Source organism: Neomonachus schauinslandi, chromosome 5 (assembly GCF_002201575.2).
Source record: "Neomonachus schauinslandi chromosome 5, ASM220157v2, whole genome shotgun sequence".
Classification (NCBI taxonomy): domain Eukaryota; kingdom Metazoa; phylum Chordata; class Mammalia; order Carnivora; family Phocidae; genus Neomonachus; species Neomonachus schauinslandi.
This window is the reverse complement of record NC_058407.1, coordinates 5,821,874-5,834,919: the sequence shown is the minus strand read 5'-3', so window position 1 is coordinate 5,834,919 and position 13,046 is coordinate 5,821,874. Positions and strand designations below refer to the sequence as shown.

General features: G+C 44.1%; 1 protein-coding gene across 1 annotated transcript in view; it reads right to left on the bottom strand.

Annotated features, from left to right (window-relative positions):
- The window catches only part of EFCAB6 (EF-hand calcium binding domain 6), a 206,050-nt gene that overhangs the window by 107,716 nt on the left and 85,288 nt on the right, over positions 1-13,046 (bottom strand). The window contains exons 11-15 of the mRNA XM_021687790.1: positions 11,261-11,428; positions 7,380-7,439; positions 6,918-7,078; positions 2,631-2,801; positions 551-719 (exon numbers count right to left, since the gene is read on the bottom strand). Of these exons, the coding sequence (XP_021543465.1) occupies positions 551-719; positions 2,631-2,801; positions 6,918-7,078; positions 7,380-7,439; positions 11,261-11,428 (729 nt within the window). The remainder of the gene's footprint in view (positions 1-550; positions 720-2,630; positions 2,802-6,917; positions 7,079-7,379; positions 7,440-11,260; positions 11,429-13,046) is intronic.

Genomic DNA, 13,046 nt, shown 5'->3' with positions numbered 1-13,046 from the left:
ATTTTAAGCAATCATTTAAATTAATTCCTTGAGAAGTCTATGCAGAACCCTTCAAGCTGAGTCCTTTCTGGCAGAACCTCCCAGTTCCCATCAGCACTCTGAGCTTCCCACTTTTACTGCCAGGTTCGTTTTTCACTTTCTCGAGGAACAAACCACACCTCTGTTATCACAGCATCCCTGGACCTCACCGCTGGCAGCTTGGTGCCCACCCCCATTCTGCTCCAGGATGTACTTGATGCCCGAGCCTGGAGCCAGGTACTCAGCAGCTGCCCAAACACAGCATCCACGAACACTTTGTTTGGAAAGTTTAAATATCAAAAACTGGCCATATCCACACCAAAAGTATTCTCTGAAGGAAGTTGCCAAAGGCATTTTGGGCTGAAAGAATCCTTTTACATGGCTGAAAGATGCCTTGAAATGGATCTGCTTTGCCCTTAAGGGAATGAACCCCGTGCTGAAAATGTACTGCCCATCCTATGAGGCCTGTTAGTATAACAAAACCACCGAACTTCTCCAGGAACAAAAGAAACAGAGAAACCCATTCTCCTACCTTCTTGAAGTCACGCACATTAATTTTGCCATTAAGTTCCTTGCTGAAGTCAAGAAATGTTTTTCTGAATGCTGGGTCCCGCTGCTGGATATGGTTTTTGAGTTTTTCAATCACTTCATCCTTGGTCATATTCTTAGCCAGGGTGCTTCTGTCCTCAGTGGGCTTGGTTCTACAATCACAATCAGGCATTTAGATCCAGCAGAGTGCTTCCTAGAGACCTCACCCAATTCGGATTCAACCCCAGACAACAAGGAGGTCCACCACCCCCTACTCCCGTACCAGGAAACAGATGCGCAGATAAATGGTGTGGCTTGAGAACTTCCTACTCGCCCGGGGCTGTGGGTTCCAGAGAGGCCCACAGCACTGCGTCAGGAGAAAGCTCTTCGTGTGGTGCTGGTATGGGCCGCAGGCCAGGGCGGGGAGCTTCAGGGCCACGGATATGGTCATCCCTGTGCTAAGGCTTCCAACTGTGCTTGGAGCTGGCTGAATAGGGCGTGTGACGGGGCAGAAACGGCGGGAAAAGTATTTGTGTGAACTGGGAAAACGAAAAGTCAGAGCCCACGACAAAGCTTGAAATGAAATAGGCTGTTTTATGGTAACTAGGCCAAAAAAGCCATCAAACATTTGTGGGAAGGAAGGGAAGTTCACAATTATTCCAAGTTGATTTATACAGTCAAGCGGATTTATAAAATCTAGATTTCATGTGATGTGCTATGTGTGTGTGTGTGTGGGGGGGTGTGATTGAGAACAATTACTTCTTCAGCTCTCCCGAAGTCTCTGGGACCCCACCAAAGCTGTGGGGAGGAGGAGAGCCTAGTGGCAGTGGTGGAGAAAGGACTTCTCTCCTGCTGTATCTGCCTTCGCTTTGAAGAGCTCTCCAGGAATGCCCACATTTTATAAAACGCCTAATTTCCATTACTTCTTCCACTGGTTTTAGGAGGCAGACACATCTCATCACAGAATATTTAACCTTTCTCTTAAAATACCATCCTTCTGCCCATTTATAAAGCAGGTCCCAGGGAAATGCCCAGATATTCAAATTTCATTAGCACAGCATTAAAATAGTCCCACTGCTCTATACTTAAGAACTTTTTAAAGGGAAATGACAGAGTAAAGTCGGCTGAATAGGTCTACATTTTACCTTTCCTTGTGGATTTATTATAAGCTATGAACCAGCAAGTTAAAATAATATCTTCTCATTAGACTAAACCTATATTTTTCAAAATGAGGATGGGCTAGAATATTCATCAGGCCGATGTTTAACAGATTTGCTAAGCATGTTTTATTGTTACAATTCAATTTGGTGATCATTTGAATAATTCTATCACTCATGTCAGAAAATGTTAACTGGTTTAATGCCTGTATTTTGCCATAAATGTTAAAGGGTGGTAAGGAGTCGAAGTTTCTGGAAAAGAACTAATGTGAATGCAGGCATGGAATGGTTGGGTGCCAGACAGGTTCTCTGGGAGCCGAGGGTCCTGGGTTCTTTTTCTTTTTTAAATTTTTTTATTTAAATTCAATTTAGTTAACATATAGTGTATTATTAGTTTCAGAGGTAGACTTTAGTGATTCATCAGTTGCATATAATACCCAGTGCTCATTCCATCAAGTGCTCTCCTTAATGCCCGTCACCCAGTTACTTCATCCCCACCCCCCACTCCTCCAGCAACCCTCAGTTTGTTTCCTAGGGTTAAGAGTCTCTCATGGTTTGCCTCTCTCTCTGTTTTCATCTTATTTTATTTTTCCTTCCCTTCCCCTCTGTTCATCTGTCTTGTTTCTGGAAGGTCCTGGGTTCTTAACCCCGCATGGCCACCAAGTCTGTGAATAACCTGAGCCCAGTCCCTAGACCTCTCAGACCTCAGTGCTTTCACTTCCAGAACTAGTAGGTCAACCCAATCATCCCAAAGATCTCTGCTTGCTCTCAACTCCCCTGACCCTCATCACTGTATTCATAGTTTGCCATTTTCCCGCATTTAAATAAGCTATTAAAACACTCATTTAGTCAACAAATACCGACTAACCACCTATCCCACAACAGGCATGTGGTTTCAGTGTGCGCTTGCATTTTGTTTTGCTTTACCTCTCCGAAACATCCAGCAGCTGTTCCTCTTTTTGAAAACGTTCACTTAACAGCTGACCCTTTGGAACAAGAACTGGAGAGATGGTGGGAGGGCCACTAATTCCCATGCATGCCAAAAGTTTCTTGTAAAGGATTTTTCCTGAAGCAATATCCTGAAACTTGCTGCAGAGTCTGAATTTTAAAAATTAGAACACACCCATTAGGTTGGCTGAAGTTAAAAGGACTGACCTTACCAAGTGCTGACAAGGATGGGAGTACCTACAGCCCTCTCCCGCTGCTGGTGAGGTGCAACCCCTCTGGAAGACACCCCGACTATACTCCTTGAATATACACTCACCCAGAGGAACCAGCCCTTCTACCCCTGGGCATCTACCCAAGACAAATAGAGACGTACGTCTACACAAAGACTTGTCCAAAATCTACAGCTTTATTTGTAAGAGCCAAACACTGGAAACAACCCAAATGTCCACCAAATGAATAGCTCCACAAGCTATGGTAAGGAATGGAATAGTACCCAGCAATGAAAAGAAACCAGCTGTGCAAAGAGGGAACAACATGAATGAATATCAAAATCATGAGGTCTGGAGAACAGAGCCTGACAAAAAAGAGAACATCTTGCATGCTTTCGTTTATATAAAACCCTAGAAAATGCAAACTTATCTGCAGTGACAGAATGCAGATCGGTGGTTGCTGGGGCTGTGGAAGAGATGAATAGCAGGAGGGCACAAGGAAGCTTGGGGCAGGGGGATGAAAATGTTTGCTATCTTGATTGATAACTTGTGATGGTTTCATGGATGTATACACATGATGGAGATGCTCAAACTGTATCATTTAAATAAGTATACAGTTTAGGGGCACCTGGGTGGCTCAGTTGGTTAAGTGTCCGACTCCTGATTTCGGCTCAGGTCATGATCTCAGGGTCCTGGGACTGAGCCCTGCACTGGGCTCTGCACTCAGCAGGGAGTCTGCTTGGGATTCTCTCTCTCTCTCTCCCTTTGCCCCTTCCTCCAGCTCGGGTGCACACGTGTGTGTGTGTGTGCTCTGTCTCACTCTCTCTCAAATAAATAAATAAGATCTTTAACAAATAAATAAATATGTGCAGTTTATAGTTTGTAAAGAATACTGCAATAAAGATATAACAAATGTAAAAAGAATTTTTTTAAAATGGCAAGTTCTGGGATGGAGTTGTGGAAGTACCTATACTGGAATTTTGGCATATGCAAATATTTTAGAAAAATGTAGGCAACCACTAATATGACAGGAACTACCTTTTCCCCCAACATTTTATTTGTTAGGATTCTTCTAATCATAAAAGTTGCACACACCCATTGTAGCAAACTTGGTAAAGCCTGGGGACCAAAACAAAATTCCACACGTTTATGAGAATACACAAGGCAACAGAGCACAAGTGGCTATGGGTACAGGCCCTGGAATCGGCCTCCCTGGGTTGGAATATCAGCTCCAGACGTCACAGCGCCTCAATGAGCGAAGGCAGCGTTCACAAGGTGTGGTCTGTGGCCCCTTCCAGAACACCAGGGAGGCCCGAAGCATTTTCTTTTTTTTTTTTTTTAAGATTTTATTTATTTGACAGAGACACAGAGAGAGAGGGAACACAGCAGGGGCAGTGGGAGAGGGAGAGGCAGGCTTCCCGCTGAGCAGGGAGCCCGATGTGGGACTTGATCCCAGGACCCTGGGATCATCACCTGAGCCGAAGGCAGACGCTTAACGACTGAGCCACCCAGGCGCCCCTTGAAGCATTTTCTTATAGATACTAGGAAGTCATTTGCCTTTTCCACCCTGCACCTCTCACACACAGTGGGTTTTTCAGAGGCCACCCGACGTGTGACCACTGACGGAACGTGTGCTCGGGAAGGCTGTGTTCTCTAACATTTTCTAAGGCTGTGGAAATGTTTCGAGTATAAATGAGGAGCTGGAGTGAGTTTTCAGAGATTTGCTTAGTTCCTTTACAGACCTTCACTAGCTTGTTACCAGCTACCTTTGGTTACACCTGCTATAATTTCTGTAACCTCCTTATCCAATAAGTCATTATTTTGAAACTGCAATGTTTTCCCTAAGCCTACAGGGAAACCCAACAAGGAAGTACACATTCATTTTCTGCAATAACCTTTTTCAAATGTGCAGTTTTAATTTTTAATCCAGTCATACTGATAGATACACTCCATATAACGAAAACTTTTTGAGGTCCCCAATAATTTTTAAGCCCATTCAAGGATTGAGAACCGCCAACCTGGGGCACCTCACTCTTTCTCTGCTTTAGTTTCCTTGTCTATAAAATGCACCCAGTGAGGGGCACTTCAGGAAGTTCTGGCCATTGATCTAACTGCTTCAGGAAGTCCTTATGCTGCCAGGTACTAAGCACCGTGCTGAGTATTACAGCTACCACTGTGAACAGGCTAAACAACCCCCACCCCAAGGAGCCAAGCGGCCAGGAAAGTGCGCATTTGGAACCGAGCGAATAGGCCCTCTACAAGTCCAGAGATGAGAGAGAGGGCTTGGGGTCAGGAAATGGAAAGCGGTTCAGTCTGTGCTGAGAGAAGAACAGCAGCAGCTGAGGCAATGTTTCTTGAGCTCAGCGCCGGGTGGAGGGCTCCATGTCTAGGATCTCCTTTGACCCTTACCGCACTCTCTTAAGTAACGTTTGCGTGAGGAAATTGAGGCTCCGAGTGGGTAAGTAACTTGCCCAAGTCCACAGCCAGTTCAGGGATGAGCTGGGATTTGTACACCCAGGCAGTCTGCCCCTACTCTCTGGGCTTTGCCTCATATCCTACATCCTGAAATGCCCTTCCCTTTCCCCTTCGGACTCAATCATCACATCAGAGAAGCTTCCCACATTCCGTCCTGCCCAGCTGTAAGTGAGCGCTCCTCCGAGTTCGCCCAGAGCTGCGCTCACAGGCCATGCTGGGTTTGTCTGCATCTCTTTCCCCCACACTAGAGCACCCTGGAAATAAAGGGATTTCCGTTAACCGGTTATGTAGGAGAGCAGGTATGCAGTAGGCACTCCCTAATACCACCCACAGAGTGAAAGACTAAGTGAAGGAGTAAATGAACTGTCCCCATGGGTACCCTCCTCCTGACTGCACATAGCAGAGGCCAAGGCAGCCGAAGCCCCTGCATACTCACTTCTTGCCCTGCAGAGGCCCCCTGAGCTCCCTCTAGAACCCTCTCTCTTGACTTGCTGCCACCTGTCTCTCCCCCTTTCCGTGTTTCCCACACTCTAGCAAGCTGGCCTTTCTGCAAACGTTCGGTAAATGGATGAATGCAAACACCAAGCTCTGTGCGCCTCTCTGCTCAGGAAAGCCTTGGCCTCACCCTCCTCCTGTAAACCCTTCTTCTCCTGCAAAAACCAACCACAAGAAAAATGGGTAACGAAACATGAACATTCACAGAAAGGAGACTCGAGTGGCCAACAAATACTGGTAGATCAACTGTGTCACCTGAAATCAATGTAATGTCATCAAAAGCAACAAATATAAGATTTTTAACATTCCAGGCAGAAGGACTGAGAGAGAATTAGAGTAACTTTCTTCCCTGCGATTCAATGGATTTCCATCTAATCTCCCAGATGGCTGTCCACAGTGGGAAGCATGGACCAAATAGTCTGTAAGGTTGAGTTCTGGACGACAAGCTGGAGCGCACAGCAGGACGTTCGGGTGCTGGCAGGGGAAGCAGGATTCAAGCTGTAGGTTCTCAAGGTCACTGTGGACAGGGAAGCAAGTGAGCTCTGTGCCCCAAGGGCAGCCGTGAGCGGGGTGAACAAGACACACGGCAGGAGACTCACAAGGGCCTTCAAGGCACTGTGCTCTTCTTTTAAGATTCCTGTCCCCTTCCAGCTTCGCTCAGCCCCCAAGAGGCAAGTTTTAAACTAAAGTAAAACACAACTATAATTCCAGCCTCTCTCCACAGGATGGCTGATGGCAGCCAGGCACCCCGGGAGGTAAACTGGTATCGGGATTAAGAGCAGAAGAGTCACAGAGACCTGGGAGGTAGATTCAATCCATGGCCTCCTAGCTATGTGCCTGTGGATAGGTACTTAACTTCTTCAGACCTCGGTGTCCTCATCCATGGAAAGGAGTGCTGTTGTGAGAACTAAATCACAGAGCACGTGCCAAACTCTCGACCCATGTCCTATGTTAGTAAGGACCCAATAAATAGCAATTATCAATATTCCCTATCAATATTGCAAACACACATAGAAGTTGTTTTAGGATTATAAACAGACTTGACAAAAAACATGACCCGAATTAATTTCGTTACCAAAACACTTACTTCAGTAAATGTTCGATCGTTAAAAATGGGCAGAATATGCGCATGATTTTCTTGAAATTATTTCGACCAATGAGCCCCGTGTCTCCGAGGTCATATGACTGTAGCATTTTGTAGAAGGCTTGGAGATTCCTAGTAATCGAGTCCTGAACAATTTCTTCCACCTAACACAAAAAAACAAACATATTTACCAAGCGGTACCTTTTTTTTTTTTTTTAAGATTTTATTTATTTATTTGACAGAAAGACACAGCGAGAGAGGGAACACAAGCAGGGGGAGTGGGAGAGGGAGAAGCAGGCTTCCCGCTGAGCAGGGAGCCCGATGCGGGGCTCGATCCCAGGACCCTGGGATCATGACCTGAGCCGAAGGCAGACGCTTAACCGACTGAGCCACCCAGGCACCCCTAGGTGGTACCTTTGTAACCTGGATGCTAGCATGCTGGGACTGCACAGGAAAGGTACTTGCTGAATCCCAAGCCAGGAGGAGAGGTACCATGGTGTCTGTACAGGAGAAGAGTTTTCGTATCTAACTGGGAAAGAGAAAGTCTGAGGGTACGAATCACTCCTCGAGGCAGTAGGAGATTTGGAGGCAGACAGACACGGACTTTCAGCTTTGCCCCTGATTAGCCAATTAACTCTGAGAGCGTGAGCAATTGAGTTTGCTCCCTAATCCCTATCTGGAAATGGGGATCATAATATTTAACTAGCACTTATTTAAAAAAAAAAAAGTACAATAAACATGAAAAAAAATCTATCACCTGGCTTAAAGAAATGCAAAATAAAAGAATAATGAGGCGGCGTTTTTTTTAAATTTTATTTTTTTATTTTTTTTATTCTTATGTTAATCCCCATACATTACATCATTAGTTTTAGAGGAAGTGTTCCATGATTCATTGTTTGTGCATAACACCCAGTGCTCCATGCAGAATGCGCCCTCCTCAATACCCACCACCAGGCTAACCCATCCTCCCACCCCCCTCCCCTCTAGAACCCTGTTTGTTTTTCAGAGTCCATCGTCTCTCATGGTTCGTCTACCCCTCTGATTTCCCCCGCTTCATTCTTCCCCTCCCGCTACCTTCTTCTTCTTCTTCTTCTTTTTTTTTTTTCCTTAACATATATTGCATTATTTGTTTCAGAGGTACAGATCTGAGATTCAACAGTCTTGCACAATTCACAGCGCTTACCAGAGCACATACCCTCCCCAGTGTCTATCACCCAGTCACCCCATCCCTCCCACCCCACCCCTCACTCCAGCAACCCTCAGTTTGTTTCCTGCGATTAAGAATTCCTAATGAGGTGGCGTTTTTTGCCTTTCAGAATGGTAAAAATTTAAAACGGAAGTCAATTTCCAGTGTGGACAAGGGGTAACGTTAGACAATTTGATAATCTACACACTCTGGGGCAATATTGACCGCCTCTGGGGGGTTGGCAAGGGAACAGAGCTGGAAGAAAAACTTACTTTTCACATGTTCCCTTTTGCATCTTTTGCATTTTGTATTTTACACATATATTCCTCTTTTAAAATAATTAAAATAATTTCAAGAATAAAATGTATATTCTTTCACCTAATCATTTCATTTTTAGAAATTTGTACGAAAGGAATCATCACAGAATGGTGCAAAAAAGCAGGCGCTACAATATCCATTGTAGCAAAATTTATAAAAGGGGGAAAAAAAAGAACATGTAGATTAAACAGAGAATAGTTACTCTGTATCTTTTAAAATCATACAGCAGAATTTTTACTGACAGTGTTAAGGACATGCTAGTAAGGGACAGCACCAACTGAAAAGTCATTAATTATAGGATCTCGTTTTAAAATAAAATAGATATCATACATGAAAGTATGTATCCAATCTTCAAATTGCATACATTAAATATGTACTGCTTTCGTGTATCAATTATACTGCAATAAAGCTGAAAACAAGGTGCGTGCAGGTACACAGGCTCAGAAGAATGGACCACAAAGTCTAACAGTGGGTAACAATCCCTCCGTGTTAGAACTAGTGGTGATTTTCATTTTCTTCTATTTGCATAACCATGTTTTCTAATTTTTCTCCTCCATTCCTGTATGTTCATTCACTCACTCACTGCACCGTTTTGTGAGTGAGCCGAGCAGTGCACTAGCCCCCGTGGGTGCAACGGGCAGTGAAAACGGAACGGCCTGTCTTCGTGGAGGCATGACCACATAATGACCAAGTTGTGACACTGACTGGCAGGTGTGTGAGGCCGGGGGCCGCCAGACAGGCTTCAGCAGAGGCGTCACGGAGGGTCCCTGGGAAGAGACCGGGTGCACCGAGACCTGCCGAGGAGCGTGAAGGGAATCCTGGCAGGAGCCACAGTGTGCCCAGGCTGCAGGAGGGACCTGGGGGCACCTGAGGACCTGAGCCAGTGTGGCCCACGAGGATTCCGGGAGCCGGTCAGCAGGGCTGGACTACATGGGCACCTTGCCAGCCAGGTTAGGAAGTCCTGCTTTCTCCTAGAGCCCCGACAGCCACCCGAGGCTTTTAAGCATGGTGGCCTACAGGATGTGGTTTATATTGAGCAAAGATCGAGCCACTTGTCACGTGGAGAGCAGATTGTTTACGTGTCCATATTTTGTTTTTAGGGAAAAAGCTGTGTGCAGAGTTGCTGTGACAGCCAGAGACCACAATTCTCAGGAGCTAATATAACAAAGTTCAGGAAAAGGTACAATTATTCTTTTCTGTGCGTGAGGGCCCTGGGACTTACTTTTTTTTTTTTTAGACATTATTTTTTAAATTTTTTTAAATTTTATTTTATTATGTTATGTTACTCACCATACATTACATCATTAGTTTTTGATGTAGTGTTCCATAATTCATTGTTTGCATATAACACCCAATGCTCCATTCAATACCTGCCCTCCTTAATACCCATCACCATCCCCCCACCCCCCTCCCCTCTAGAACCCTCAGTTTATTTCTCAGAGTCCATAGTCTCTCATGGTTCGTCTCCCCCTCCGATTTCCCCCCCCTTCATTTTTCCCTTCCTACTATCTTCTTCTTTTTTTAAACATATCATGTATTATTTGTTTCAGAGGTACAGGTCTGTGATTCATCAGTCTTACACAATTCACAGCGCTCACCATAGCACATACCCTCCCCAATGTCTATCACCTAGCCACCCCATCCCTCCCACCCCCCACCACTCCAGCAACCCTGTTTGTTTTCTGAGATTAAGAATTCTGGGACTTACTTTTGAACTAGGGTTCAAGAAGGACCAAATGACATTGGTTTAGGATGTGGTCACCACCTTGCACAAGGTGGGCGTTCAAGAAATCATAATATTAGTGAAAAACTAATTTGTACCTGCTAAAGGAAGTCTATAACAAATATTTCAAGAAGAATCTGTTCATGCCTATCACATGCATTACCTGACACTAATCTAATTTTTTAAAGTTCTTAAAATTGTTAAGTGCTAATCACTATTAAAGTTATAAAAGCATTTCTAATAATAAAACTGTCAACTTTTCAAAAAGCAAGTACGGATCACCAGAGGCAATAAGCATTTTTTTTTAATGGGGAATTAACATAAAAACTCTAAAAATATTAATGAGAACCAGAGGAGTAATTCACAAACATGCCTGTGCAAGACATGGTTGCAGGAGGGGCGCCGCCGGCATGTTGTTAAAAGAAGATACATCCTGCACACATAGGTGCTCTCATCCCAGGAGGGGTTTCCAGAAATGTCAAATATCACCTTTCAGTAAAATTTTGACACTGAGGGCACCTGGGTGGCTCAGTTGGTTAAGCAACTGCCTTCGGCTCAGGTCATGATCCTGGAGTCCCTGGATCGAGTCCCGCATCGGGTTCCCTGCTCTGCGGGGAGCCTGCTTCTCCCTCTGACCCTCCCCCATCTCATGTGCTCTCTCTCTCTCTCATTCTCTCTGTCTCAAATAAATAAATAAAATCTTTAAAAAAAAAAGATTTTGACACAGAGTTAAAATCGAACAACTCAAAAACTTAACTCTTATTAAAATGAAAATTAGAGGCACGTGGTGGCTCAGTTGGTTAAGCATCTGACTCTTGATTTTGACTCTTGATTTTGGCTCTTGATCTTAGGTTCGTGAGATTGAGCTCTGCATCAGGCTCCGCGCTGCTTGAGATTCTCTCTCCCTCTCCTTCTGCCCCTCCCCCTGTGCATGCACGCATGTGCGTTCTCTCTCTCTCAAATAAATAAATCTTTTTTAAAAAATGAAAATCAACCCAGCTGAAAAACGTGAAGTCCTTTATTTAAGACTATTTCACCTACCACCTCTGATTTCACTAAGAATACTTAAGTTTCCTGCCATCAACAGAAAATCAAATATGGAGGTGTCATAAAACTCACCTTAGGGTTCTCTTCAAGCAGTTCGATAAGCGTGTAGACATTGACCCATCCAGTGTCCCCAGGGTCAAGCGTTTGCATCAATTCTTTGAATTCTGAATCACTGATTTTTACAACCATGCAATTTAGGAGACGTCGCAATTCTTCCCCTGTTATCCGTCCATCAGGTTTCTGAGCATGAGAGTGTATATAAGGGAATTTTTTTAAAAAAGGAAAAAGGAAGGAAAAGCGTTATATATACTAAGCATCACTGAATAAAGAGTGAGCTCTGGCCAAACAGAATTATGATGAAGCAAGAATCCCTCAGGTGGTGGTCACTAGATAACACTGTGAGCCAAGAGCAGTGTGTTGGGTGGGTGCAGGGGGGATGCTGGAACTCTCCAGGGGCCATTCCCACAATGTTGTCTATGAGGATGTGGGCAGGATATGGCCCCAAGTGAGGAAGAGGCCGATCTTGCTGGCACAGGCTGACCGCCGCCTCGGGACAGGCTAAGTGCTGGCTCCTCCAGCCCCAACCCCACCTGAGGGCTATGTGGCTCAGTAGCAGAGGGCACACAACTTCCCGGCAATTCAATTACAACTTGCCAATTTACTAAAAATATTAATTATGCTTATTTTCACTCCCACCAACCTCATCAATTACATAAATGGACAATTACTTAGCAAGAAAAATTTCAGCCATGCTGCATAAAGAAAACGTATTATAAGCAAAACACTATGAGGCAAATTCTTCCCCTGGAATAAAAAATTACCAATAAGCATATTAAATATCAAAATGAAAAGATACTGTTTACTGGAAAAACAGGGGAAATAAAGAATCCCTACCTCTCTCACAGAGAGACACTGTGACTATTAATGTGACAAAGGGGCTAAGTCATAAAGCAGTCTATAAATGCCAGCCATTACTTTGGGGTCCCAAATTGGAAAAGGATATAAGGGTGTCTTAGGGAAAATTAAGTAATTTAGAGAATATATGCCTGCTTGCTTTTTGGTTTGGGAGTGGTCATCAAATTTTTAATGTCCAAGTAGGAAAATTATGATTTTTAATAAATTTATAGCTTGTGCAACCTTCACCACTATCTGCTTCCAGAACTCTCCATCATCTCAAAAGAAACCCTGTGTCCATTTCCTCAACCGAAGGTAACTTGGCTATTTGCTATCTCTCTGTATTCACTTTGTCCGAGGTATTTCAGGTAAACAGAATCATACACTATATGCATCGGTATGAACTTTGCATCTGGGTTCCATCACTTAGCATAACATTTTTTAGGTTCACCCAGGATGTACCATGGATCAGTATTTTGATCTTTTTTATCCTTGTTATTATCCCACTGTATGGAGATGCCACATTTTGTTTATCTTATCACAAGTGGATAAACATTTGGATCATTTCCAGTTTGGAGATTATGAATAACATTGATGTGAACATTTGCACACAAGTCTTTGTGTGGACATATGGTTTTACTTCTCTTGGGCAGCTACCTACGAGAGGAATTGCTGGGTCACGTGGTACATTTCTGTTTAATTTAAAGAAATGACCATGTTGTTGTTTCAATGGAGGCTGTAGCACTTTACATCTCCACCAGCATGAGAGTGTTGGAGCATTCCATCTCCACATCCTTGTCAACACTTACTACTGACTACGTGGGTTGATTATCGTCATCCCATGGTTGGGAAGTGGTGTCTCAGTGTGCTTCTGATTTGTTGACCACCTTTTCATGTGCTCGTTGGCCATTCGTATGTCTTCTTGGATGAAATGTCTATTCAAATATTTTGCCCATTTTTTACA